Raw genomic sequence first — 25,644 nt, forward strand, 5'->3', positions numbered from 1 at the left:
CTTCTCTTTTTTGCCCGTTGCGTAGATCGCTGCCTATCTGGACTCCATCCTTTGCCTTCTACTTGCTCCATGATTGGTCTGATGCCTTTCCATCCTTGCAAACGCGTAACACAATCTGAGATGGATTTAGTATTGCTGCATCAACTGCATGTGGGCGCCGATCATAAATTACATGTGATGATGCACAGCAGGTCCTGCTGTCACATTTATGCAGATCTAATGCTCAGGTAGTCACCACAGACAGACAACAGTTACGTATGGTACCATTTCAGCATTGTTGCTAGATTCAAGGGAAGCTACTAAAGATCAGGCCCTTCTGTTGTCAAAAGATGCTGATATGTAAGGGTGATGTGGGGACCTGTAGCAGTGCATCTTGGCTTAGGTAACCTACACATCACTGTCATAGTATTGTTTAGTAATGTTTTGTATATATATGAAGTTTAAAGCGTCAATCATGATGATATGATCATACAATGCGCAAAGGACTAAGAATGAAGATAACTATTACTTTTGGGCCAAGCTCAAACTCAGCCTATTTCGGCTAGTCATTGCTGCAATACTATAGGCATTCTATATATATTGCTCTTTTCTTCCTCTCTGGTCTATACACTTGAATTAGAGTTGAGACTATATTTGATTTTCCATATTGAATTGGAGGAGCATTTAGTCCCACAATACTGTGGCTCCTAGCCTTGGTTGGTCATATCTCCGCGGCCTGTTATGCCAAAGTTGGTTACGTCTGACGGCGTAAACTGCGGTGTTCCGCGCAGTGGTGCAACTGTAGTCCTAGACTTCTTTACTTTGATTCTTCAACACTGCAAACGCACATGTGTTCTGAACCATCCTTAACCGACATCTATAATGGTAGAACAAATCTTAGCTATATGCCACATTTGGAAGAACATACCAGGATACTTGATGTTCGACAATCATTGATGTATATCTTTCTTTCAATCGATGGCTTGGAATCTTCAGGTCATCGATAAGCGTTCTACATCAGACATGCAGTTTATCCCGGACGTCGATGAACTTCGTTGGGAATAATTTATATTCCTCATGTAACACAAATCCCAACTTCTTCAGAGACTGGTTTAATGAAGCTTATTCGATAAACGCATTGTTTTCAGAGTCAAATTCTCGTCCTCGAGATATTTTGTGCTGAAGTGCATGTCTTCCATCAAATATCAACCATCGTAAAAAATACAACTAGTCCATGTATGTAATAACAGCAGAAAGTCATCAACAAGGCCTGCTGGCCCAATGGTAAGGCGCTTGACTACGGATCAAGAGATTGCAGGTTCGAATCCTGCGTAGGTCATTTTTTTTTTAGTATCATTTTTGATAGGCCCCATAGTCCTTGAATTTAACCGTCTAAAAGAACTGCATAAGAATAATCTGTAAATTTCGCTTTCTGCATGATCGCCCAGCTCTCGTCGTTATCAACCCTCTTTAAAAGCTCTGGCCCAAAAAAGTCTCGAATCAAGCTCCATTTTCAAAATTCGGATATCCATTCCCCTTCTTCATCATCATAGCCATTCCCTGTCCACTCTTACTCTCTTGCACGCTCATCCCCAGGATTTTCTTGTAGAATGGCACCGACCGCTCCCAGTTCATCGTAAATAACATACTCCGTCTCAGATACGGCATCGCATCGATAACCTCGCCAGTACACTCTACAAGCCAACTGCCTAGCCCTTTGCCCTGGTGGCTGGGGTGCACGTAGACGTCGGTAATGTAGACAAACGTCGTATAATCTGTGATGAAGCGGGCGATGCCGATGAACTCGGGGCCCGCGCTGGCCTTGTCTGGCTGCTCGGGTGTGTAGTAGAGGCCGAAGCAGAGAGAGTTCTCAAGTGATTGTTTTAGGATATCTAGGGGCAGTGCCTTTGCCCAGTATATGTCGTCTGATGCGAACCAGTCGTTGAGGGTTTCTAGGGGGATGAGTGAGGAGTCCGTCGAGATGAAGTATGCCCCTCTGGTCCATGTTTGGGTAGGGATTGGAGGTGTTAATTTGGTCATTTTTGTGTTTGATCGGGTCGAGAAGTATACTTACAGACCGACCATTGGGAAATCCAGCTGCTTATAAATATGTGGGAATATCGTGTTTATCGGCGACAGTGACTCATAGTCCTTGATTGGATGGAATGGCCGTCTTGGCAGATGTGATGATAACTCATTCCGTACTCGTATCCAAGGTGCAGATCGTTTGTCCAAAGTGAATTGATATCTAATGTATGTGAGCATGACTCATAGTAGTGATCAATTTGGTTTGGTGTCAAAGTTGTCATCATGGAATCAGTACTCTGTTGAGCGGAGATGTATAGTATGGTAGGACTTCTCTATCGTACAAAACGTCAAATACTGCAGCCAGTGCATGACTTCACTGGCTTTACTTCGTTTCCTCGGCGTCGCTCTTCCACCAGCGCCAAATTGTCTGGACCCAGAACCAGCTTTCGATAGTACCAAAGACACCGAGAATGACGAGGACAACGGTCTTGGTAGTCCTGCTCAGACCGAGAGAGTCGAAACTGAAGGATGGGATTTCTGGATCCTGCGGACGAGCGCCTTGCGACTGGTCTTTTTGAGAGCCGATATGCTTGTTTGCGACAGCAAAATGGGTCGAGAAGGATGCGATGGGTTGAGGGCATCTGCGGAGTCCGTGATGGCGCGGTATTATTCCATGACGGATGTTCGCATAGAGAGGAACGATGCTACGCCTGAACGCCATGGATAATAATAGTTTTCGGATGAAATTGGCCTCTGAATAAATCTCTAAAAGCAATTGAGGTGGATGGATGAGGATGAAGGAAGGTTGAAATTGATGGCGACCGTTGGCGTCTCATGCTAAGGATGTCTCACATGCAGCGGGGTAGTGACCATATTGACAAGGATTAGCACCAATCATGCGAATACTGGTAGTTGGATATCCTTGTCTGGAAATACCCTTCAAGTATCAACAAGATAGTCGGAGACCTGGCTTTACGATACCATGTGGGCAATACAACCACCGAGAAGGCAAGTGGAGACACAGGGTATGGATCTGCCGCCCATGTAGGTATGCGGTGCTCGTTCCCCATCTCCAAAGCCATCTGGCCACCCGGCACAGGAAGCATCCCTCCGCCGCGACCGGCTTGGGACCCCACCCAGGGGGCATGCGAGCCTCCACCCCCAGAGAGCTACCCCGTGCCTGGGCTGCCAGTCTACCAGGGGTACCGCTGCCCCCGCTGCCCCTATGTGGCGCGGGCCCTGAGTAATCTGCCGAAGCACCAGCGGCAGGCCCACCCGGATAAGAGACATTTCAAAATCTTGAACAGGGCCTATCTAAGTGGGACGAGTCAACGGCTAGTGCGAGCATTCTGCTGGTGCTTGAATTGCTTTTAACCAGATGGCATTTTGATGTTGTTCCTATGCTTCGGAATTTGCAAGAGCTCGTCTGGGTCACCACTGAGGCCGATGCGACGGCAGATGAAAAGAGACATCTATAGAGAGACCAGAAACGAGAGAATGAGAGTTGTATTTTCTAAGTAGATGCCCTGAATAAGACTATCTGATCGAGGAGGAGAGCGCAGAGTAGGGCGAAAAGAGCGACAGAACCAGAAAGAGAGAGAGAGAGATAGTGTATCGACTAAGTGTGGTCTCCCAGAAGGGGAAACCCTATCTACAGGCACCCGCCCCTTCACTATCCAGTAGTGAGCGCTGACACTTCAGGCGCCCACATACCTCATCAAACAGCCATCACCAAATGTACGAGGAATACAACACAGCACTCCGAAGAGTAGATCAAGCTAGGCCGCAGGTAGGAGTCATGAGCGAGGTCGTGTCCGAACTGGACATCGGTTCGCGTAGGGGAAAGATAGCCTCAAAGAAATCAATATCATTCGAATCAAACCAGCAATTGCAAGTAGTAGCTAAGAACAGCATGGTAAGAGGAGAAACCCCCTCTACCTTCGCAACGATGCCACCCCGGAGGGTTGAACCCTGAGATAGGCACGAGTAGTAAGCAAACTGCAAAACAAAAGAAAAGAATACAGCCATGTTTCCCCGCTACAATGCCTCCCCCCCCTCAAAGCCTGATGTAGCGCTCGGTCCTGTAGAAGACCCATCCTGCAGTCAGACAGTGGTTTGAGGGCAAAAGCCTTAAAAGGTGCAGATGCAGGTACTGCTCGCTATTAGCTAAGGTCGCCTGAGATCATGAAAGAACAGTTAACTCACGGGTGTCCTAGCCACCAGTGCCCACCACAGTAGCCACCAGTGCGTCCACCGCCCAAGCTCCTGCACTGCGCTCGATGTTAGCATGAGGCCAGGGAAAGTGGTATAAAGCCATGATGTAACATACATGTTCGCTGCATTGATAGCGATCACCAGGACATCCAAATCCGCGCTTAGAGATTGCCGGGTGTTCATCCGGCCACTCCGGCTGGCCAGGAGCAGCCTCTTCGCGGACAGCTGGGGCAGTGTCGGCCTCAGCGAACGGAGCTGCAGTGACACCAGCAGCGAGGACGGTCAAAATAACAGCGGAGATCTTGGAGAACTGCATTTTCAAGATGTGTGTTCCTTAGGTTAAGAATTTGAAGTAGTAGAGTTGTAGTTGATTCTTGTTTCTTGGAATGGCTATTAAAGTTGTTTGATTTATCGTATCAAGCCAGGTCTTGAAGGGGTTTATATAGATGCGACCTGACCGTAATCACCATGGCTTCTTTCTCGGGCACAGATGAAATGCATCACGATCGCTCTCAAGGAGGCAAGGAATTCTCGTGTTTCTCAGCTGGTCTATTGTCGGCCTTGCCAATTATAGTCATCCATCTCGTGTTGTCGCAGTATTTCTGAGATACTTTCATGTTGATCTTGCCAATAATGGCCACAGAGTCCAAACATCACTCTTGTGTTCGCTAATTCAGCGTCCAGGTCTGGGGCCGAATATCGTATTAAAGCCAAGTTTAGAAGCATTACATCAACTAAGATCCTGTAAGTGACATGGCTCGTAAAGTTCGTGTTCATGGCCATCACATGGGGTAGGAAGCCACTAGGCGTTAAGCAGCAGGGTATACTCTAAAAATAGCATCTAAGACGATATAAGCCTTGAGCTTAAATCATCAACGCCAGTCTTCTTGTGTTGCAGATTGGTGGAGGTTAGTCTGCAGATCACCACTGTAAGGTATTGCCAGATACAAGATCTGATCTTCAAATACCCTATTCGAAGGGATGTTGTCGTATTTCTCAGGTTTTGGCTTGCCAATTATGGCCCTCTACTATCCCTACTATCCCTACTATTCTATATTCTCGTACAGCGATATCCGAAATCAGATATACTACCATACCTCTCATATGATACAGTATACCCTTTATGGCCGCGCAGCAGATTATTCCTTTAAGCAATTCCAGCTTCCTCAAGATAGTGCCATCTCTGGATAAGTACTGATATGTCTATCACCGGACATGGCTGGACCGCAGTGGGGATCTCGCACTGAATCCCTCCATCCAGAGTGTGAACGATAATCGGTATTGGATCTCGTATTCCCAGCGTATTCGGCACCATCTTCGCCGCACGCTCGGCAGTCGAGACTTTAGAAGAATATGTGCATCTTGATGTAGTTATTAGACTATTCGTCGGTTACCTGTAAGTGATATGCCTACTGACCGGTCGCGACTCGTCGTAACGTCATTTGGACCCCATATCAACTCGAAGCATGAAGATCTCTGCCAGAGCCAACTGATTCTATATTAGATCATCAAAACCATGCCTTTGAGAGAACTACAAATGACAGGTATACCGCAAAGCATATGCCGAGGAAGAAATGCAGGGGTCGAGTTCTGGAATCGGCCGACTACTCTCCTTCTTGAGGCTGGACCGTTCTCATGATTTGGTTAAATAAGATGTGGATACAGTATCAGCGGCCAGCAGGCCGGGTGCTGTTGTGATTCCGGGTTGTTTTCGATGTGTGATGTTTACATGAGATGTGGAAGCCAAGATGAAAGAGGAAGAAAGAGTGATGCCGGAAGCGATGGAAGAAAAGAGAAAGTAAATTAAAAGAGCAAATGCAGTGTATGTGTATGTCGATGTTTTCAATGAAAGAAATAGAAAGGAACCAGCTGCTCTCTACTAAGCTGAGTATGGGGGAGTGACCCTAACCCTACATATGAAGTTGACTAATACTCCCACAAGCATGAAGACTGTTGCTACTCTGTAGGGAGAAGTAGACCCTCATTCTTTTTCCGATGACCATGAAAAAGAAGACACCTATCATCGGATAGGATCGGTATGCTTAAAGGTCATAATCGAATTTGTAGGGAGGTGAGAGCCACCAGAAGGAAGCCCCAGTTCAAGCGATGTACTCGCCAAAATAGCATCATCATGTCCTGGTCTAAGAGACCCACCTCCCTGCGCCTGGTTTCCACAAAATTCGAAATGCGGTACGACGATTTCTCAACATTGCATCGTCCTACTGTGCGGTTGCTGGAGAGTCGAGCTCTCAAGTCTACGTTGCATTGTCGATAAGAGACCACGATCAGTCTCTGATCCCCTTATGTGCTTAATTGCAACCATACTATTTGCGACAAAAAGTAAGAGCGAGCCTATAGCCGCGGCATGATCCGTGGATTCAAAGACGCTCATGATGCTGCTGTCCGGATATGGTTCATTAGTTCCATCTCATATCAGCTAAGTCAACCAGTCATGTATCCGGGCCGTCAATGTCGGCTGTCTTCAATACCAGAAAGTGTATTGCACGCTTTGAAGCAAGAAGCTATATATGGATTAGGGCTATATGCTAAGGGCTTTTAACTGCCCCAGGAAAAAATCAACTGGCTCAAAGAGATTAGTTTTGATTGCTCTTCAAGCTGGCAGACTTACAGAATGTTTTCATCTTGTTAGTTACATTATCTGGAAACAGGCATCCTCATAAGTAGACCACTGTAGCACAGGCTAATGCGTAGCGCAGCCCTATCGAGATGAATCGTCATGGTAAAGTGACATCCATAGCTCACTACTTTGTATGCCGTATCTGCCTATACAGCTCCGTCTCAAACTCATCCCGGAGCGCAATCACCTGGGGATCCGATGGAGGAAGGTGTTGGAAGAAGCTCGTCGCACATATCCCCGTCTTCCGATCGATCCACTGGTATTATCCGTCTCGTCAGTGTTCACCCTTCTTTCAACTAGTAGACCAGAAAGCCACCTACAAAATGAGTATTGGTATGCCCTCCCCACGAGACGGTGCCATTTGCACGACCATCTGGAACATCACCGACCGTTACTGCGACGGCCAGCCCGAAGTCGACTTGATCACCTGTCGTGAAACACCATTTCATTGCTCGCGCTTCTGGCATATTAATCTGATGGTTCAACCTTATCCTCACAGCTTCCGGCAGCTGAGGCCGAAAGATCTCATCCACGCTTTCGGTTTTGATGAGTCCCCGACCACCAGCCAGAACAGCTGAAAGGAACTTGGTGAACTCGCGCGGTGTGGAATACAGTGACCCACCGCCGAGGTCGTCCGGCGTAGGAATGGGGAATATCTCTTTGGTTGGAGTTAGAGAACCGTCTCCGTTGCGGACGGCTGTCTCCACTTTTCTCTTCTCGAAGTCGGGCAGTGTCTCCGGGTGGAAGGTGGTAGATTGGAGATCCAATGGTACGCAGATGTTCTCGTGAATAAATTCCCCGAGTCTCTTCCCGGAGAGGACTTCGACCTGCATGTGCCCTGGTTAGATGCGGTGCTGAATCCAATTGCGGCCAGAGACCTACCACTCGCCCTGCCCAGTCCACTCCGGGTCCGTATCTCCAGTCCTCGCCGGGTTCGAAGATAAGTGGGTAGGTTATTGACTCCTACAGTCAGGAGACAGTTTTGGTCAGATCGTCTATCAGCGGAATTTGCAGAAAGGGAGCGAAGTACATAAGTTCCCTGTGTGTGGTCGATGTTTCTCCCATGATACGCGGCCCACTTCTGCAGATTCTGGCTTATCAGGCTAAACGTGAAGCCGCTTGTATGCGTCAGAAGATGACGCAACGTGAGCTTCTTCTCCGTACGGTACACGATGGGTTTTCCTAGGAGGAAGATTGTCAGCAATGGTGATTCCATCAGACAACGGGAATCCCCGCCAAAGACACTACCATCTTCATCGAATCCAGTCAGGACCTCTGGCGCCGCCAACTCCGGCACCACCTGGCCCACATCATCATCGAGTGAAATCAAGCCTCGCTCAACGACAATCATCACAGCGACGGCCGTAACGATTTTGGTCAAGGACGCGACCCAGAAGATTGAATCTTCAGTGACTGTAGGACCAACAGGATCCGCGGTCTGGGTGCCCTGAATGCTGGAACAAATTACATCTCCTTGATCATTGTACGCGGTCAGTGCACCGGCGTGAAATGGTCTAGGGGTCTTGTCGTAGTAGTTTGAAAGGATAGTATCCATAGCTTTTGGTTCCTTTTGGTCAGGCAAGCTTGCTTTACAAAGAGCCCGACTGTCAGTGATGTCCACTGTTTATATATGCAGGGAAATTATTATCATTAATCTAAATGGCAGAGTAACTAATCAACAATTGAAACTCCAACCCTAAATTCCCACTTGTCGGCGTCCCAATGTGGTAAAGCAAAACGAACACGGGACCCTGCCAAGGACTAAGCCATGGCTATCCCTATCCACAGAGATATTTGCTGGACTTCCTCCAAGCGATAGTTTGAAACTCCAGGAAAATGCAAATGACGCTTGTCCATCGGGATGAGCTTTACTTTAATTTATGCGCCTTCCTGTCGAGCCACTTTGTACCTGGTATACCCAGTGTACTTTGCTCAGACTCTATCGACGACCGGGAATACCCTCTTGGCTAAGGGCATAATGGACGGCAAATGTGGAAGGTAATTTGCCAGTGTAATAAAGTAGAGATAGTCTTTGGTGGGGACTTCGTAACCGTAGAATATTTGTGCAATCCAGGCCAGTAAGTGCATAGGAGCAAGAAACCAACCAGTTCTGCTACAACAACACATGCTGATTACACAATCTGAGACATTCGCAAGGACAATATGTCTCGTGATATTTTCTATTGCATCAATTAGTCAAAGGAGAGTGAACATTCTCACTACATGGACTTGTCAAGCACAAAACGAGTCCTCACAAAACGAGTCCTCAAAGCTTCGCCAAAGGGGTAAAACGACCACGACACTGGCAATCAACGGCAGCGGGACGAAGCCCAGCACACTAGTTCCCCATCCCGGTCCCAGAGACGCGGCAGCAAGATCTAAAAAAGCACCAAAAGGGAATCGGGTGAGGAGGTTGGCCGCGAGGGCCGACGCCGCCGCTGCCGCCCCAAAGGCATCGACAAGATAGATCTGGCCTGGGACGACGACGAATAAGGATCCAAAGCCGATAATAAAAGTCCTGATTATTGGCACTGTCCAGTGTATGATATACTGTGCGCTCCAGCCATACATCAAGCACCCCAGTGGGGCGGTCGGACCGAGCCACTTTATCGGGATAAGGCCCTGTTCAGGTTGGGTCGCGACTCCACCTTCCTCTGTCCCAAAGGCTTGTCGCCAAGATTTTTACTAGGATAAGGCCCTGCGTCTGCTCCGTCATGACGGACACATTGCTGGGCTTATTGCGGGGAGCATCGGGGAGGGCCAACGGAAGGGGCGAGAAACTTGCGATTTCAGTAAAACGATGCTAACAACCAAGGAGACTTGGGTGAAAAACAGTGGTAATCACTTACAGGTGGGGTTGACCCCAACTGCCTGACATTTTCATTCACCTCCTTATCAAGCAACTTCATGACAGCTTGACTGTTCACCAACATATCTCCGTAGGTGAATGCCCAGGCATGTATGAGGCACGTCCACCAGAACCGAACCTACCAAAGGAATACCTAGGCATCCCAACTCCACTACGCATCCCCAGCTGTTCGGGGTGCTTTTCTGAATTCTATATATGCTCCCTCAGCTTGGTCGGTTCTTCAGGCCCAACATTTATATGCAATTCAAAGCCACACTGTAGGCTGGGGTGGTGGCCCAGATTCAGAATGGGTCCATGGCTGACGGTTAAAGCTTTCGTGCAAGACCGGGATGAATGGAAGTTAAATTCAGTCCTGATACTTTCGTTATATTGTCTCCCATTAGGATGATGATCCTCCAGTGTATGGTACTCGCATAGCAGCGTCTTCTCGATAAGGCACTTGACTGCTAACCAATTAGGACCCACGGTCATCACCGCCGTTGCTCAGGAAAGCAAAGAAGGTATATCCAAAAGTCTCACTGCTCCCATAGAACCATAACAACCGCCAACCTTGCTGTCCCTCCACCACGGCCCTGAGTGACCTGTAAGTATTCTTGAAGATCTTTATCTGGAACCTGCATCCGCGCGTCTTTATACATCCCAGTATCCCGTTGATAATCCCCAACAATCCTACCCATCAACTCAGCGCCCGGTGCAATAACCAGATACCTGTCCCCCATATCCTTGTAGAAATAGCAATCGGAACAATTCTCCTGGACACTCCAGACCACTTTTGTTCCGTCTGGCTCTACTATCCAGCATTGAAGATCAGCTGATGGAATGAAGCTGAACGAAACGAGCTTGGTAGGGTCCATCCAGATTCGGAAGGTTGCGAAGCCCTCAGGATCCAGGAAGATTTGTTTTGTTGTCAAGGGTTTCGGCTTTCTGACGAACATTGGGTCCTGTGCGAAGAGCCTCAACATATGCTCTTCTAAGCTGCGTACGGAACCGGGTTCTGAGATTCCCCTGCGTTGTTGCGTGGGTGTGACAGTTGGACGGCATTCATGAGGGTGGCTCTTTTCGCATCCTGGCGTGCAGAAGTGTAGAAGCCCGCAGACTATACATGACAGACAGGAATTCGGTTAGTTGATGGGGAATCTGATGGGAGCAGAGGTCGCACTTGCCTGGACACAATCGCATGGTTTCCTTTCCGCATACACACAGCCGCGGTTCATTCAGTCCCCATGCCGCTCTCTCATCCAAGAGCTGCTGCTGTCTTGTGCGAATATCCCGGATACACATTCTGGCATGAGCGCGAAGAGCCTGCCTCTGTGCCTCGATGGCGAGTGCAGCTCTTTCGTACATCAATTCATACATCTTGCAGGACTCATCAAGGTCATCCAGAAGCAAGTAACAAGCTCCAGCTAGACTGAGATAGGACACAGATTGGTCCAGATCCAGTCCCTCCCATTCAGCAAGCGTTTCTATCAGTCCCACTGCCCTTCGAATCTGATGCGTGTCATAATAATGCCGCGCGAGCCACTCCAAAACGAGCCGGCCAGTTTCGTACCGCTTCTCCTGGATCTCTTGTATCATTGTAAGTATTTCAGACGGAATGCAAGTCTGTTCCATGAGGAGGAAATTGTAAATCGAGCCAATCGTGATTTTGTTTGCCAGACCTAGTACCTGTCGCATACGGGGAATCGTCTGTTGAAGAAGTTCCTTTGCTTGATCAACCAGACCCATTTGTTTGTATACAGCAGCGATATTGCAGAGAGTGCCGTATGCCATCTCTTCGTTTGGCTCTTGCAGGTTCTCGTATCCGAGATATGCCCTCTCGAGCAGGATTCGGGACTCCAGGAGATGGTTTAGACGACGTTTTATGCTTCCTAATTCCTGCATTGTCATCAGAGTGCTCGCGTCACCTTCTCCGAGTCTTTTCATTTTGCCAGATAAGGAACGAGCATAGAGATTGTGAGCGTCCTGAAGCATTCCATGTTCCTCGTAGGCCACCGCAAGGTCATTGATCCTTAAAAAGATGTTTAGGTTGTCTTTGCCAAGGAGCCTTTCCGCCAGGTGGAGTGCGCGAATGTTGTAGTCAACTGTGTTGTCGAAATCATGCAGCATGGTATAGCAAGCTGCGATGCTTGTTAATGTAAGGTATTCATCCATGTCCTTTACAGTTCTGGGTTTTGGCGATGCCTCGTTCAATGCCACAAGGTAAAAGTGCAAGGCCCCTTTGATGTCGCTGTTCCGTTGTAAATCGATTGCTTTTTCCATATAGCTATCATATTCATTATTGTCTGTAAGGATCATCCTCACAAGCTCACCAATTCCTTCGCCTCGTAGCCATCTGACTCTGCCCGACGTATCCGTAACCTGCACTGCTCCAGGTATGCCGTGACCTTTTACTCTAACAACTGGAGGGTGTTCTTTGTCTTCGGCCGTCTTTAGTGGAATGCGTGTTTTATCTTGCTTCTCGCGCTCCAAATGCAGTTCTATGATGCGTATATTAAACAACAGTATCCGATTGGTTCAATCGTACCATACTTACTCTCCATTGCCTCGGTCATCATGCTATCAGACACCCATGGAGGCACTGACAGGTAACCACCGTCTGGAATCGTGAACTTTCCTTCGGGAGCGTAATCTACGCATGTTAGTCAGACACGTTGTATCCAGCTCACAATATATAGGGATTAAATACCCCGTTCAATGTCCTCGGCGCTTATGAAACTGAATCCCACAATCTGGCGGTCGCCACGGGGTGGGATAGCAGGAGTAGGATCGGGACAATGCAGAATCCCGTGGCCGAGATCGGTTGTCTTATTCGGTATATGAATCTCGACTACCATGACATGGTCAGCGAAGCTTTGAAAGGTCAGTACAGAGTCAGACCATAGTCTCTTTCTGTTTCAATGGAAGCGGCACTCCTGAGAGCGTTGTCCCGATGGTTGCGGTACTCCATATCATCATGCCACTCGTAGTGGTCTTCTAATTCATAGCTTGGGGAAACGTTAAACACTGACGTCGCAGTAAGTTTGGGGAACGTACTGCGAGCTGAAGACTTTACTACAATGAAGGCATCTCGACGGCATGATCAGATCTGATGATCATGTTAACTCTGCAGATCAGGGTGCGTCTTCATTTCTTGCTTGAGGCACGTACGTGTGAGCTCGTGCTGTTTCATATCCGCGTCCGATGGAAAGCATTTTCCACACTTTTTGCAAGCACTGTCCCATCTGTAAAGTTTCCAGTCGAAAGGGAGTAGCAAATTTTCAATTTTATATCCAGTGGGCTTGGAGCTGGACAGTGTCAGTAGAAGATGAAATGAGACGTATTGGCTTTCTGCTAGGAGTAGAACCCACTGATCATTTACCATTACAAAGACCTTGACGTGACATCCCTGGCAGAACCGCGATAAGCGATGTTCGTCGCGATCTTTCCTACAAGGGGAAGAGTGAGTATCACTTCAACATATGATCTCTCATCAGATACCTACAAAGTCCGGAATTTGAAGTCACAGTCAGGGCACGAGTATTCGCGGTCTGAAGGGCTGTCTTCTGTCATACCAGTTACATCATACGACGCAAAATGCTCCATGATGAACTTAATCCGTGGGTCTAAGCCCGGTACAATATTATCTTCGCTCTCTTCCGCATGAGGGGCTTCCTGTTCCCGATCCTCGTTGTGATCCGACGCCCTAGAGGACGGTTTCTTCGTTGAATCCTGAAGCAGTGCATGTTGACTCGGCACGTAACGGGCTCCATACGTTCGTGTTGCTGGGCGCTGAAGCTTACGTTGAATTTCCTTATGCTCTTTGCAATGTTCATCGAAGGAGGCACTGCGATAGAAGATAAGTATGTTACAAGCCTGTCTGTTGGCATTACGGACATACCTTTCCTGGAACGTCTTCTGGCAATGTGCGCACTCCATTATCTTGGGCAGAATATAGATGCTGACATGTTTGTAGAGCCAAGGAGCGGGGTTCGACGGAGTCATTCAAGTACTTCAAGAGAGGGTGGCTGTGCCTGCAGCAACATTGACCCAAGGCTGACTAGCAACAGGGTATATACGAGCGCGGCTGAGAATGAGCCCAACCATCTTGAAACAACACGAGTCTTTAACAATCCAAAGCAGCCTCCTAGTTTGGAACCTTCTCTAACCTCCCGGTAGCAACAATAGCAGCCGTCAAAATAGCACCATGTCAGACAATCTGGTCTGCCATCATTGTCCTCATCGGACATTTCGGGACGAGTAGAAGAGCCCCGCCGGCCATACACACATGATTAGAGCGGCCTTGCTGACTACGTGAAGGACCGAGTTTGAAGCTCATTGTTTGACGCATGGAAGCACACAATCAGCCCTTCGTCGCAGGGGTCGTACCTACGGCGCACGAACCAGCTATGGCCCAACAGTTCTCGCGACGGACATACCTTCTTCCGGGCCAATTCTGCCTGTTGCTTCTGGAGATAACGGCGGGACACCGAGCTCGAAGCCACCAGCAGCCTTGCCAGTCAATGGGCCACTGGGCGGAAATGGTGGGCATGATATTCGTCCACAGGCGCAGCCTGCGTCCCCGTTGATCAGCCAGACTGATGACGATGACGTTTATAAGATACTCGCAGCATTTATGAGCCAAGACAAGTCGTTCTTGGTCTTTCGGCGATTTTCGAAGTTGAACCTTCAGGTGCTTCTCAAGATGCAGGCCGGGATTTTCCAGTTGGAACAGAAGTTGGTCCAGGCTAAGGCGGCCGGCGACTCTGACGCTGTTTCGACAAGCGAGTTAATAGCCAAGCAACTGCATCAATACAGTCAGTCACGATCTCTCTGGTTGCTTTTCAGTTCTATAGTGGTGCGATGTGGTCTAATGTTCTTCCAGATGCAGCCCTTCTACAGTATTCGCAGCTTACAGGGCTTCATAGAGCCGAGGATACTTCTATATCGGATCTACGCCAGTATATAGTTAATGTGGCAAAGGGCGATACTCCAATACGTCGACTACTCACCGCGAGTGATGCCGATGAAGCTGACTTTGTGTCCCTGGATCGAGATCGAATCCCAAGGAACCGGATGTACAGGCTTGTAGAGCGTCTAACATGGCGCCTTTTCACCACCGTGAGTAGGATACCCGACGAACACGGCATGATTGATACCCGCCATAGTTGACAATTCTCGTAGACAGCAGCAGGGGGCAGGAGAGTAGAGATTCCCCAGCAAGGGACCCTGTATATCTTCGACGATAACATGATCCAGACCACCTTCCGGGCAATTATTACTATGCTCACATTCCTAATCCTTCTGACACCGATCATTGTTCTTTCCTACATGGAAGAAAAACGGAAAATGCTGGTTGTCATTGTTGTATGCACCGCTGCCGCAGCGGCTATCATGGCGATGACAACGGATTGTCGTGAGCATGAGATTATGATTGCTGCATCGACGTAAGTGGTCCACTTTTTGTAGAAGCGCATGTTTCTGACTCTAATCTAGTTACGCGGCTGCTTTGCTCGTGTACATATCAGATTAAAGTTTTACTGCGTTCGCAGATTTCCCTCAGCATTGGTAGTCTTGCATCAGAAAATAGTCGCACATTATATGCACATAGAAACTGGACAGGAATTCCGCTGGATGCCATGAGAGATTATGTAGATTGTGATGCGGCAAGCAGTCCATCCGGGTATTTAGTATATGACACTGTGAGAGCATCACGCAGACGGACTCAGCTTTCTCCGTCACAAGCTCGCTTGGGAGACAGAACGAGAGTGGAATAGCCGGGTATCTGGATACATTCGTGGGCAAATTCTCATCAAAATATTGATTAGCAGCAGTGACTCGTCTTTAGACCCCTACAAAGCGGTAAATCTGGAGCGATGAACATATTGCTGCGACAATGGAATCAAGGAATCTACCATCTGAAATCTGGAGCATAAATTGAATGATTAGCTGAGCAGGTACAGTAGTCCCTAAACTTTGTACTATCTGATTGAATTCTGTATGCGTTGTGCAGCTCCCATATTATGGTCTTAGGCTCTATTCCAGCACCTTAGACAATTTTTTAAGACAAATAATATTCTTTGACACTTGCTCGCTACAGAGTAGCTAAACTGAAAGTGGGAATAAATGAATTAGAACCAACACTTCCAGCATACTGTTACTGATAACAAAGAAAGAACTCAGACAAAAGAAACCCACGTTGGGTATCTGCCTACATTCCATGACAGTTTCCCTTTGTGCCCACCATAATGAAATATGGCTGTGGTGCCTAACCTACAGCCAACGATCCATGCTTTTCCTTCAAGACCCTCTATTGCCGAAGCCAGATCAAGAACCACCCGTGGGTCCAATGACTATCGATATCAATATCGCTCCATTATAAGCTGCGTCTTTAGCGAGTCCTTTTTGAGAAGCCAACCCTTGCACTGCAGAAATGCGGCCAAGTTCCCCTGCTCGATCGCGGCTGTCTTGCGGCTCTCCGTCTTGAAAGAAATCTCAACGATGTACTCAATCCCCTTACCCGCTAAGCCCACGAGGGGCCAGACCTCAAGGTATACCTGCATCCCATTCCACGAGCCAGTGGAGCGGCTGGCATGGACTGGGCCGAAAATGCGCGATGCCGCTAACATGGTGGTGCCCCATTTGTTAGGCTTCCAGTTGTCAAACTTGCCTGGGGCTTCGTTAATCAGCATTTCACGCGAGTCGTGTATTCCTGGCAGGCCCGTTCCGCTATTCTCAGAATTCGCTCTAGGTTTCTTGCGGCTGATAGAAAGTGTTTGCTTCTGGTAACCCCATTCAACTTGCGCCTCATACTTTGTATTGCCAACATTGAAGCCATCATTATTAGCCGCAGCGAGAGCGGCGTCAATGTCACCGCCGGTGATCTCATACCGCTTTTTATACGTCAGCTCGATGTGGTCCTCTGTGTCGATCTTGCGGATGCGAGCGCTCCAGCCAGCGGTATAGAGCTCCTTAGAGTTCGTGTCGAGGAACTGGACGTCCAACTTAGTCGGCTCTGATGGGGATATACCAAAGGTCGATTGGACGGTGTCCGTTAGCTCGTTTTCGGGACTGAGCACTAGGGTTGGGTTGAGTAGGAGCCTGATCTCGTAGTCAGGTATCATATTCGGCATTGCTTGTGTTGGGGAGACGATGATGGCAGCTATAGCGAAGGATCGGCGCTGTGGGGAGATGTATGGTAGCTGAGAGCTTGCGGGCACGTTTGGATGAAGCAGTTAGGGCAATAAAGTTATAAGTAGAGCAGGGTGGGACCGTAGTGACTGTCCTTGGAACAGAATGCAGGAGTAAGTGGATTGTATGTTTATTAATTCCTATTTGTTGAGAACCAGTGCTTCACATATCTAGTAGCTACATTAAGGAACTACACTGTATATATGAGAAAAACCCATGGTTACAGAGATATCAAAAATCGCTAATCCTATCGACATACTCACGGCCGGAGCTCATGCGGCCTGATTCGCATCTGGGTGGCACTGTGGAATGCATGACGTCTCAGTAGAGTCACAAGACATTTCATCATGATACTTTCGATAACTAGGTCGGCAGGCTCCAAGAATTGACAATACTCTCCAGGAGTAATCATATAGCACTGCAATGCCATTGGGGAACCGGAGTCTTACTGTGGAGCTCTATCATCAATGCGTTGCACCAGTATTGTGTACTGCCAGAAGCGCTGGTTGTGTCGGGCACTCTAGCAGAAAAGAGTCAGCTTGTGCAAATCAAAATTAACAACCATAGCTTGCGTCAATTCTACGCCAAGAATGAACGTTAACTTTAATTCAATGGCATGGATCTTCACAGACGAACTCTCGCTTATTATCCGCAAACGGCTCCAGTCTTTCCAGGATGGGCCTAGACCACTGCACTTTGTAATGGACTCCCTATAATAGTTGAAATACTCATGATAAAGTGCCGAGGTATTTGCACTTGCGCAGCTGACGGAAAGAAACTTTGTATGCTTCAAACGCGTCACACAACCCTTGATTGCACTATCTAGACAAAGATGAAGGCATTGTTCTGAGACTTTCTAATTTAACAACTAAATATGATTAATATTAAAAACCTGTTTATCTTCGCAAGCATAAAAGAATGTACAGGTAGACTATTTTAGTGGGTTCCCCTCTGTAAGCTCGAAATTAGTCAACCCTGTAATACTATTTACTTACGTAGCTTTACAATCTTAATTTTGACTTGTCACCCAGCGGGTCTTTTTGTCAAAAATCTCTTTTTGTCGGCCTTTCATGCGCTTGAGGCCTAATTTCCGGAGGTCAGAGAAGAAATTAAAGGCAGCATCGAATGTTTCGGGATGGGTCCAGCCGTCCTTTTTCGCAAGGCCCTCAATGCCATCGGAAAAGCCTTGAACCTCATTCCAGGCCTCCACGTCTACAGTATGGCTTTTTAACTCTTCCTCGGTGAAGTGAAGTGATAAGGGCAATTAACCATGATCCCCATCTCTTGCCAGTGCCTATGTGTATGGTTAGCCCTCGTCGGTGCTACGTGGTTTGCAGAGCCCTATTTCTCAACGTTGAGGGCCTCCGGGAAGGGCACATTTTCATCGTCCCAAGTATTCCCAGCCATTTCGACGGCAAGACGCCGTGTTTTCCCGGGTTTAGATCAAATGCTCTTCCAAGCATAGGGTTCCTTCTCTCTGTCTCCATCAAGAAAAGTCTGTCGCTTAATTTGAACTTGTTACTCAAAATCAAGGTTGCCAAAAAATTCCTGGACAATTAAGTAGGATGTGACCTTGATAATCGACTAGCGGAGATAGTTGTGCTTGAAGTAGAAGTGGACCGGTCCATGAGCCTTGCCAATCAATAACTGCAGTAATACGATTGTCATCAACGATAATGTTGGACGAGTAAAAGTCGCCGTGCCATAAAGTGGGACGACTCAAGAGGGGATCAATGTCCATGAAACCGGGAACAATGCTCAGGTATTTCTCTGGCAGATTGAGATGCGCCACCATTACGGGACTATCCTAACAGCCACAATGTCCCATTCGGGAAGATATCTGATACTATTCAGCACACCGTCTCCAGGACCCAGTTCTGGATACAAGGTACAGCTTTCTTCTATAAAAAGACCCTATGGATCATTTCAATGAACGGAACATTCACACATTGTCCATTAACTGACTTTCCCATAGTTTGACGAACTAGACTTGAACACTCTCGTTACTCTGCGCGTACAAATACAAGGTGACGAGAAGACGCCTATGCTAAACACAATTGTCCTATATCTTATACTTTTCCAACTCTTTCTGGGTCCACTCCCAAAGTTGATTCCGCGCTGCTTCATCCTGAGAAATTTTCGTCATGGTTCCAGGCCAGCCAACTGGCTCATAGTAAGCGCCATTTGTGAGGTTTTCACGCTTAGTAGTGGCAACCCAGCACATATTGTACGCCCCTTCGTCGGGAGTGAGGGATTTCCCCCGCGTGTTGATTGCTATGAAAACCTTGTCCAGCATACCTAGGTGGTTACCGCCGATGTCAGTAGCAACGGCACCTGGCTGGACGGAGCACGACATGATCTCCGGGTAGAGCTCGGCTATTTTTTGCGTGTACAGGGTGTTGGCCAGCTTGCTCTGTATGTAACGCCGAAAATGACCGAAGATTCCTTTTTGCGGTGTCTTGATAGTGTCATATGCAATCCCGGATGCGCCCTGGAAGGCGCTTGAGGTGGTAGTTACGAGACGCACATCGCGACCAATGCTAGCCGTCTTGGCCATGAGTGGCAGCAGGTATTTTAGCAACAGGGCATGGCCCATGTGGTTGGTGCCAAACTGCACCTCATAGCCGTCCTTGGTGAGGCCTGGAGGGACTGCCATGATGCCAGCATTGGCAAAAAGGATGTCGAGTATGTCAAAGTCGGCCAGAAATCTTTTGGCAGCGAATTCAACAGATTGAAACGAAGATAGATCGCACTCCAAAAATGTTATAAGTACCCCTGGAGAGGTCTTGTGAACTTCGTTAATCACTTCGTCAGCCCTTCTGGCATTGCGGCCAGTAAAGACAATGTGACCAGGCTTGTGCTTAGCAAGGCTGAGTATTGTGGTCTTGCCAATACCCCCCGTACCTAGTACTGTCAGATGTATCATGTAGTTTGGCCGGTCAGCAAATTAACATACCTCCAGTAACGAAAATGATCTTGCCGTCAAGGTTAGGAATATCTGTATCAGGATTAAACTGCACGCCCCGGGGGTTTATGGCAAGGCCGGACATTATGATGATGTCCAATTCAGATACTAAATGGATCGCATGTTATAAGTAGGCTCAGGCACGCTTTATAAGTAGGCGTTGGGTAGGTCAAACAGAATGCCTACTGAGACGATGATACATCAACTAGTGGTTAAGTTAGCTGTAAACAGTTAGCAAATTGTCATAATACACTGTCAGCTAGGCGTGGAGAAATCTGCCTCCTACATTAATTGGTTGGAAGATTTTCTTGAACGGATACCAGTCCCCACTCTGCGGCCGCACAACTATATGCACCTGTGGACAACGAGGTTATCCTGACTTACACCAGTCCCCACTCTGCGGCCGCACAACTATATGCACCTGTGGACAACGAGGTTATCCTGACTTTACACCAGTCCCCACCTGCGGCCGCATAGTTAAGTGAGCACACGCAGACAAGAGCTTCCGCTACGCAGCGGCCGGGTTGTCCGCTCCTCATGCATCGCCACTTCATGGTAGACCAAGTTGCGCGATTTTTCCTTTCCCTTGAAATCCAAACGATATGGAAGATGATGATGATACAGGTGGCCTGGGCCTTGGTGCTACCCATGCATGTGCTTCGTGCAAAAGAAATAAGCGACGTTGTGATAAATCTATCCCCAGCTGCAGCTTGTGTATGAAGTCGGTCATTAACTTGGAAGCCTCCCGGGCAAAATATATATAATTATGCATCACTGACAGTTCCCTCATAACTAGAATGGCTAGAATCTGCACTTACTGAGGTCCCTCACCACCCAGCCATGCAGACGAAATCAGCAACTTGCAAAGCTAGGTTTGCGAACTGGAGGAGCATGTCTTGCATGGATTAACTGAAATATAATGTGTAATTTCTATAGCTGATCTATTGAGCTGCCAGCATCTATCTTTGCATCATTTGAACCTGCGTCTACTATTAAGCTTTATACCTTGATTTAGATATGTGGTCCTTGTGCAGTCTGTTGGTGCGGAGCAACTATGAGCATATTCTAAGGGATACTATAATAGTACTGGGTAGCTATTCTGAAATTAATACTATCAAGTCTTGCTATTTCCTGTTTGTTCATATTTGGATGCTAATTATTAGTAAAATCCACTTAGACTAGCATATGGATTGCATCCGGGCTATAATAAAAGCAGACAGTACTTTTCTATATCTATTTAGGAGATATCACTACTATAGCTGACAGGGCAGTTAGAGCTCTATCCTATTGCTAAGTAATTTCTGCGTAATCTGCATATAAAGGGACTTCTTACCCTATAGATAATTTAAGCTGGTCTACTACTCTCTATTTATGAACTAGGCCATTCTTTGCCACTCTGATATGATCCACTTCCTCTTTTAGCGGCGGGCATGGCGGCCGCTTTTGGGATTTGTCCATCGGTGCACAAAAGAACCCTAAGATGAGTTCCTTTCCACGATAGACATCAATCCTGGCGACAATTCCAGAACGGCCGGTTGTTGATCGATTGATTTCAGACTATGTCAACTCGTTCGATATGTCCCCAGGTAAGCACACTCCCGACATGACTAATAAGCTTTGGACTGATGAAATATCAAGCGGTACTGCACAGTGTTGAGTTTTTGAAGGAGGTATTGGAACCTCTTCCCAACTAACATGCTCGCGACTGACAGGTAAATACAGCATGAAAGATTCTGGAAAATCGCATCGGAAACGCCAGTTATATGGCTGGGCCTCCTGTTCACCATAATGTGCCTCGCAACCCAATTACAGAAATTCAGGTTAGATCGGGGGATCCAAACGCCCGTATCCTTGTCACAAGAACAGGACCTTCAATATAAAGTTGATTTTTTCCGTCAGAGGATTGTGCGGTTCCTTATACTGGGAGAGTATGCGAAAGGGATCATCCATTGCGAACAGGAATTTCCATCTCGATTTTTCTTCTGATGCTATCCTCTGGAGTCTCGAGCCCTTCCTGCAGGTGCACTTGAGTCTCCACCACTCCGGGCAAACCCGAGTAATCATTGAGCAAGGATTAACGCCGTGCGACTGGTAGCTTTGCTCTACAGAAACTGGCAGAATTGGACTTACAGTCATCGGTATGTTTATTTCGAAAAGCTGGGTCATTGATTCATATTGACATCCCTTGAGTATGACCGTCATTAGGTAATCCTACTGAGCTAAAATCTGGAGGACCATTAGTTGGCAAGGTCACAAGGGGCCCCCAGTCTTTCAGACATGTTTGCCTAGGCAAGAAAACCATCTGATCGCTCCGATAGCTGCGTGTAGGTCTCGTCAAACGTTTCGTCTTCGCCGACACAGATCCTATATGTAATCCTAGCATACCCTTCCGCTTTCAGTACTAGGTCAGGGGCTACCAGTCGATAAGCGCGGGAAAGGCTCATCCAACACCCGACAAGACCATCCGTCATTAATCCCCATTTCTTGACCAGCAGTGGTGTACCCGAGGTATGGGGAAGGTGCCCGCCTTCAACAACGTAGCCCAGCGATTCCAGAGTTTTCAGTGCGAACTCTATAGCTTTCTGTGGCTGCTCATGCGTTGCGTAGAGCATTGCAAGATTCAAATACGGTTTCCAAAGGCTGAGACGAGGAACTTCAGAGGCTGGCTGTCGATATGTTTCCTCAAGCTTGGAAAGTATGGCCTCGATTTTAGTTGTGCTTGGCTTCTTGCGGCATTGGAAATCTTTCACTAAACCAGCCGTGAGTTTCTTTCTCGTTGTCAAAATGCTGTTCTCAGTATTTTGGACATCTTGGCATATTATGCAGGTACACTTGAAGCCCCAGTGTCGCAGATCCATCTGTTTCTCTTTGGAATCGTTGTTTAGGGGTGATTGATACCAGAACGTGATTTCTGTGTCCGCAGCGAGATCTTGTGTGGCACGAACAACCATCATATCGCCAATAAATGAACGCCGAGCATTGCTGCAGCATGAATGATTGATGTAGGATGCCAGAGGCCAAACGCCACAGGAATAGAATTACTGCTCGTCATTGTCCAGTTGCGCCTCGCCTGTCATGGCACGTTTATGAGACTCGCGAGACAAGAGAGGACAGCCAAAGCCATTCAATGCCACAATACGCTCAACAAGGAACCTGGGTATATTAGCGTAGTTGATATTCGTCTCAAGTAGGCCGCTTACGTATCTACAATAGGGGTGTCGTCTACTTCTGACACAGCAACGGGCTTGTATGAGCCATAATAAAGATCAGTGAAAGCTGGCATCATGGATGGATTCTTATAAAGCTTTTGGACGATCAGCGTAATGAGCTCCGCCTGAGTGCCCATTGTCATTTCGTCTGTTTGTGGGTTGATCAAAAGGGCGATGCCCTTCCTGCGCTCGTCGGCGTCATGGAAGGCATGCGCAAAAGCTTTCTCGCAAAAGAGAAGATCACCAGCTTTGACTGCTACTGTTGTGAATAAACCTAAGGTGGATACCTCGACTGTGCCTGAGGTTGAACTACCTAGTCTGGTCGAACGTCAGGTCGAATATCCAGCGGGTTACCTCGCGACTCTGGGCGTTGGTGATCCTAACCCGCCAGCTAGTGCCCCTCTGGCCATACGTCAGGGTGAGGAGGCTTCCCGCTTATGCCCGAGGGTAGATCTACGTCTGTTCTGGCAAAAATCAGGATGAATATCCATTGTGTTTCCAATTCTCGACTTGGGCAGGTGATCCGAATTACGCCCCTTGTATACGGCCCCCTCAAAAGCCTCTGTCTTCACCCACTCCGCCCAAACGTGAGGTTGAAGTGGACATCTTGAGCGTGCCTGTGCCTGAACCATCGCCTACGCCAGTTGATACGCGGGAAGCAGATATTGACCTCGATCAGATTGTATTCAGCGCCGATCATGTGGCTGTGTCTAGTGCCTGCAGAGCGCTGTTTGATCAGACTCGAGCGGATGCGTTGTGGAAATCAGGCGCTCCACTTAATATCTGCTATAGTGGATGCTGCATCAGCTGGAGTGTGGACGGCCACCTTTCAAATCGACGATTCTGCATCTTAGAGATTTGACGATAGCTGTGTGAATGAGTCCCTGCGGGGTAAGATGTGAGGCATGCAACATGAGCCTGCGGGGCACTTCTGTGAACCCGTGCCCGACGCCTGATCTGAGGGAGTGTCGTTTGTCTGCTTTGTGGACGGAGTGTGGACGAGATATCGCGCTGGAAGGCATCTTGAAACGGCGTGGAAGAGATCTGGCTGATATATCTCAATATCTTTTGTATTGACCAGCAGGTGCGTGTTAAAGAGCTTCGAGTGTATGGCTGGCTCATAAGAGATGCCTTGACTTGCCATCGCAGGTAAACTAGTGGCCATCCTCCAAGAACCGCAAGCACAGCCCATGGTAGTCGTTGGTAGAGAAGCATTTGGGGAATATCGGGTTAGGCTCTCGGTCAGTTGGCTCTAAACCGCGGCCTTCATCGAGGTTACTGTAACTAGTGTCTTGTACCAGCCGTGGTCTTGCTTTTCATCTTATGATGTTATAATGAGCTCAATTTCCTTACTCAACCGTCACCTGTCTCACGCTCGACGCATTCATATTCCCACTCTGGTTGTTTTTTGGAGGCTTTATTCCCATGGAGTTGTTCAAGGAGCGGCGGTGCTCGTACCCATCTACTTGTCTCCACCATGTCGTGATAGATGGTCTGGTTTATGCCCGCTGACGATGCCATCTTTGCTATCAGGCAAGCGATCCTACTATAGCTGGTCTTGCGGCCGGGAAGCGTGCTGCGGATTCCGATAAGGAGGAAGCTGTTGTTGGATCAGTGATTTCCGCAAACGGGCTCTAGGGTAACTGTACTAAAATCTACGATACAAGATAGAAACTGTTGATCAGTTACACGTTCCAACCGATTCCGCTTCTCTCTCAGCCATAGGGTCAAATGCAGGTGTAGAGCCCTCTGGCAACTCTCCTTATAAACCTTTGTCCTTTAACAGCGCAATTAAATGCTCACCAACTACCTCACCCACGAGCTTATACCCCTCCGCAGTAAGATGCAGCCCATCATCCCAGATCTCCTCTCTGAAGTCCTCTGCGGCGTTGCGATACGGGAGCTTGCCATGCAGGTCAAACGCGTGGCTGTCTCAGGATTAGCCGCTTTGCAGTGTTTTCAGTTTTATTAAACTCACAATCCTTCCGCTTTATGAGCGAGTATGGACGAATTCACCTCGTTCCTCCTCCTGTCAAGCGTCGTACTGACAACCGAACATTCAGGAACCGTCAGGGCGAGAACATTTGCGCCGTTATGTAGAGCTACCTCCCACACCTCTTGCAGGGCAGGGTATATCTTCGAAGCTTGATAGCCTCTCCCGAGATCACTGCGTATATTAGCATCAGGTTGTTCAGCCGTGAAGAACGAGGCAAACATACTTGGTTCCCCCGAGAATGATAACCCAGTCATAAATGGATCTGTCAACTGTAATGGTCAGATTCAGCACTGCAAGAAAGACAATGGAGTCGACACACATTTTGCTTGGACTCGAGGCAGAAATTCTCCGGCAGGGCCGATGACCAAATCGCCTGGAAGGCCGTCCTCGTCGATGATGAATGTGGTGGTGGGAAAGGCTGCCTGCAGTTTAGCTTTCAGTGTCAAGGCGTATGGATGGTAGTCGCATCCAAAATAGTAGTATCCGGCTGTAAGGGAGTCGCCAAAGCAAAGTATTGAGAGTTCCTTGCTCATTTTGAATACCTAGATGGGGGTTTGTTGGCGTCTCAGCGCTTTACAT

The 25,644-nt window shown here is 47.9% G+C and overlaps 10 protein-coding genes and 1 non-coding gene across 11 annotated transcripts; 2 read left to right on the top strand and 9 right to left on the bottom strand.

The window, feature by feature from the left end:
• Window positions 1–1,246: 1,246 nt before the first annotated feature.
• Aud_005087 lies at window positions 1,247–1,318 on the top strand. Its single transcript has one exon. It is a non-coding gene; the product is annotated as a tRNA-Arg (tRNA).
• A 161-nt stretch (window positions 1,319–1,479) lies between these two features.
• Window positions 1,480–2,019, bottom strand: Aud_005088 (GNAT family N-acetyltransferase; the record flags this gene model as incomplete). Its single annotated transcript, XM_043290021.1, has 1 exon — window positions 1,480–2,019. One exon carries the CDS (start codon window positions 2,017–2,019, stop codon window positions 1,480–1,482), a length of 540 nt encoding a protein of 179 aa, XP_043145956.1.
• A 370-nt stretch (window positions 2,020–2,389) lies between these two features.
• Window positions 2,390–2,728, bottom strand: Aud_005089 (uncharacterized protein; the record flags this gene model as incomplete). Its single annotated transcript, XM_043290022.1, has 1 exon — window positions 2,390–2,728. One exon carries the CDS (start codon window positions 2,726–2,728, stop codon window positions 2,390–2,392), a length of 339 nt encoding a protein of 112 aa, XP_043145957.1.
• Window positions 2,729–4,137: 1,409 nt separating this feature from the next.
• Window positions 4,138–4,537, bottom strand: Aud_005090 (uncharacterized protein; the record flags this gene model as incomplete). Its single annotated transcript, XM_043290023.1, has 3 exons — window positions 4,138–4,159; window positions 4,213–4,277; window positions 4,337–4,537. The coding sequence occupies 3 exons, from the start codon at window positions 4,535–4,537 to the stop codon at window positions 4,138–4,140; spliced, it is 288 nt and encodes a 95-aa protein (XP_043145958.1).
• Window positions 4,538–6,983: 2,446 nt separating this feature from the next.
• Aud_005091 (serine hydrolase domain-containing protein) lies at window positions 6,984–8,414 on the bottom strand (the record flags this gene model as incomplete). Its single annotated transcript, XM_043290024.1, has 5 exons — window positions 6,984–7,115; window positions 7,180–7,686; window positions 7,742–7,822; window positions 7,890–8,041; window positions 8,108–8,414. 5 exons carry the CDS (start codon window positions 8,412–8,414, stop codon window positions 6,984–6,986), a joined length of 1,179 nt encoding a protein of 392 aa, XP_043145959.1.
• A 1,829-nt stretch (window positions 8,415–10,243) lies between these two features.
• Window positions 10,244–13,643, bottom strand: Aud_005092 (uncharacterized protein; the record flags this gene model as incomplete). The annotated part of the gene is made up of 10 exons (XM_043290025.1): window positions 10,244–10,652; window positions 10,712–10,824; window positions 10,926–12,205; window positions 12,262–12,357; window positions 12,415–12,555; window positions 12,606–12,712; window positions 12,762–12,813; window positions 12,876–13,153; window positions 13,210–13,551; window positions 13,606–13,643. The coding sequence occupies 10 exons, from the start codon at window positions 13,641–13,643 to the stop codon at window positions 10,244–10,246; spliced, it is 2,856 nt and encodes a 951-aa protein (XP_043145960.1).
• A 268-nt stretch (window positions 13,644–13,911) lies between these two features.
• Aud_005093 (uncharacterized protein) lies at window positions 13,912–15,237 on the top strand (the record flags this gene model as incomplete). The annotated part of the gene is made up of 5 exons (XM_043290026.1): window positions 13,912–13,964; window positions 14,025–14,521; window positions 14,590–14,825; window positions 14,889–15,151; window positions 15,201–15,237. The coding sequence occupies 5 exons, from the start codon at window positions 13,912–13,914 to the stop codon at window positions 15,235–15,237; spliced, it is 1,086 nt and encodes a 361-aa protein (XP_043145961.1).
• Window positions 15,238–16,066: 829 nt separating this feature from the next.
• Aud_005094 (uncharacterized protein) lies at window positions 16,067–16,837 on the bottom strand (the record flags this gene model as incomplete). Its single annotated transcript, XM_043290027.1, has 1 exon — window positions 16,067–16,837. One exon carries the CDS (start codon window positions 16,835–16,837, stop codon window positions 16,067–16,069), a length of 771 nt encoding a protein of 256 aa, XP_043145962.1.
• A 2,120-nt stretch (window positions 16,838–18,957) lies between these two features.
• On the bottom strand, window positions 18,958–19,945 carry Aud_005095 (uncharacterized protein; the record flags this gene model as incomplete). The annotated part of the gene is made up of 2 exons (XM_043290028.1): window positions 18,958–19,799; window positions 19,852–19,945. 2 exons carry the CDS (start codon window positions 19,943–19,945, stop codon window positions 18,958–18,960), a joined length of 936 nt encoding a protein of 311 aa, XP_043145963.1.
• A 2,200-nt stretch (window positions 19,946–22,145) lies between these two features.
• Aud_005096 (TPR domain protein) lies at window positions 22,146–23,212 on the bottom strand (the record flags this gene model as incomplete). Its single annotated transcript, XM_043290029.1, has 3 exons — window positions 22,146–22,842; window positions 22,903–23,013; window positions 23,061–23,212. The coding sequence occupies 3 exons, from the start codon at window positions 23,210–23,212 to the stop codon at window positions 22,146–22,148; spliced, it is 960 nt and encodes a 319-aa protein (XP_043145964.1).
• A 1,619-nt stretch (window positions 23,213–24,831) lies between these two features.
• Aud_005097 (SGNH/GDSL hydrolase family protein) lies at window positions 24,832–25,598 on the bottom strand (the record flags this gene model as incomplete). Its single annotated transcript, XM_043290030.1, has 4 exons — window positions 24,832–24,997; window positions 25,048–25,236; window positions 25,289–25,334; window positions 25,385–25,598. 4 exons carry the CDS (start codon window positions 25,596–25,598, stop codon window positions 24,832–24,834), a joined length of 615 nt encoding a protein of 204 aa, XP_043145965.1.
• Window positions 25,599–25,644: the final 46 nt, after the last annotated feature.

This window comes from Aspergillus udagawae (assembly GCF_001078395.1).
Source record: "Aspergillus udagawae IFM 46973 DNA, scaffold_3, whole genome shotgun sequence".
Lineage (NCBI taxonomy): Eukaryota > Fungi > Ascomycota > Eurotiomycetes > Eurotiales > Aspergillaceae > Aspergillus > Aspergillus udagawae.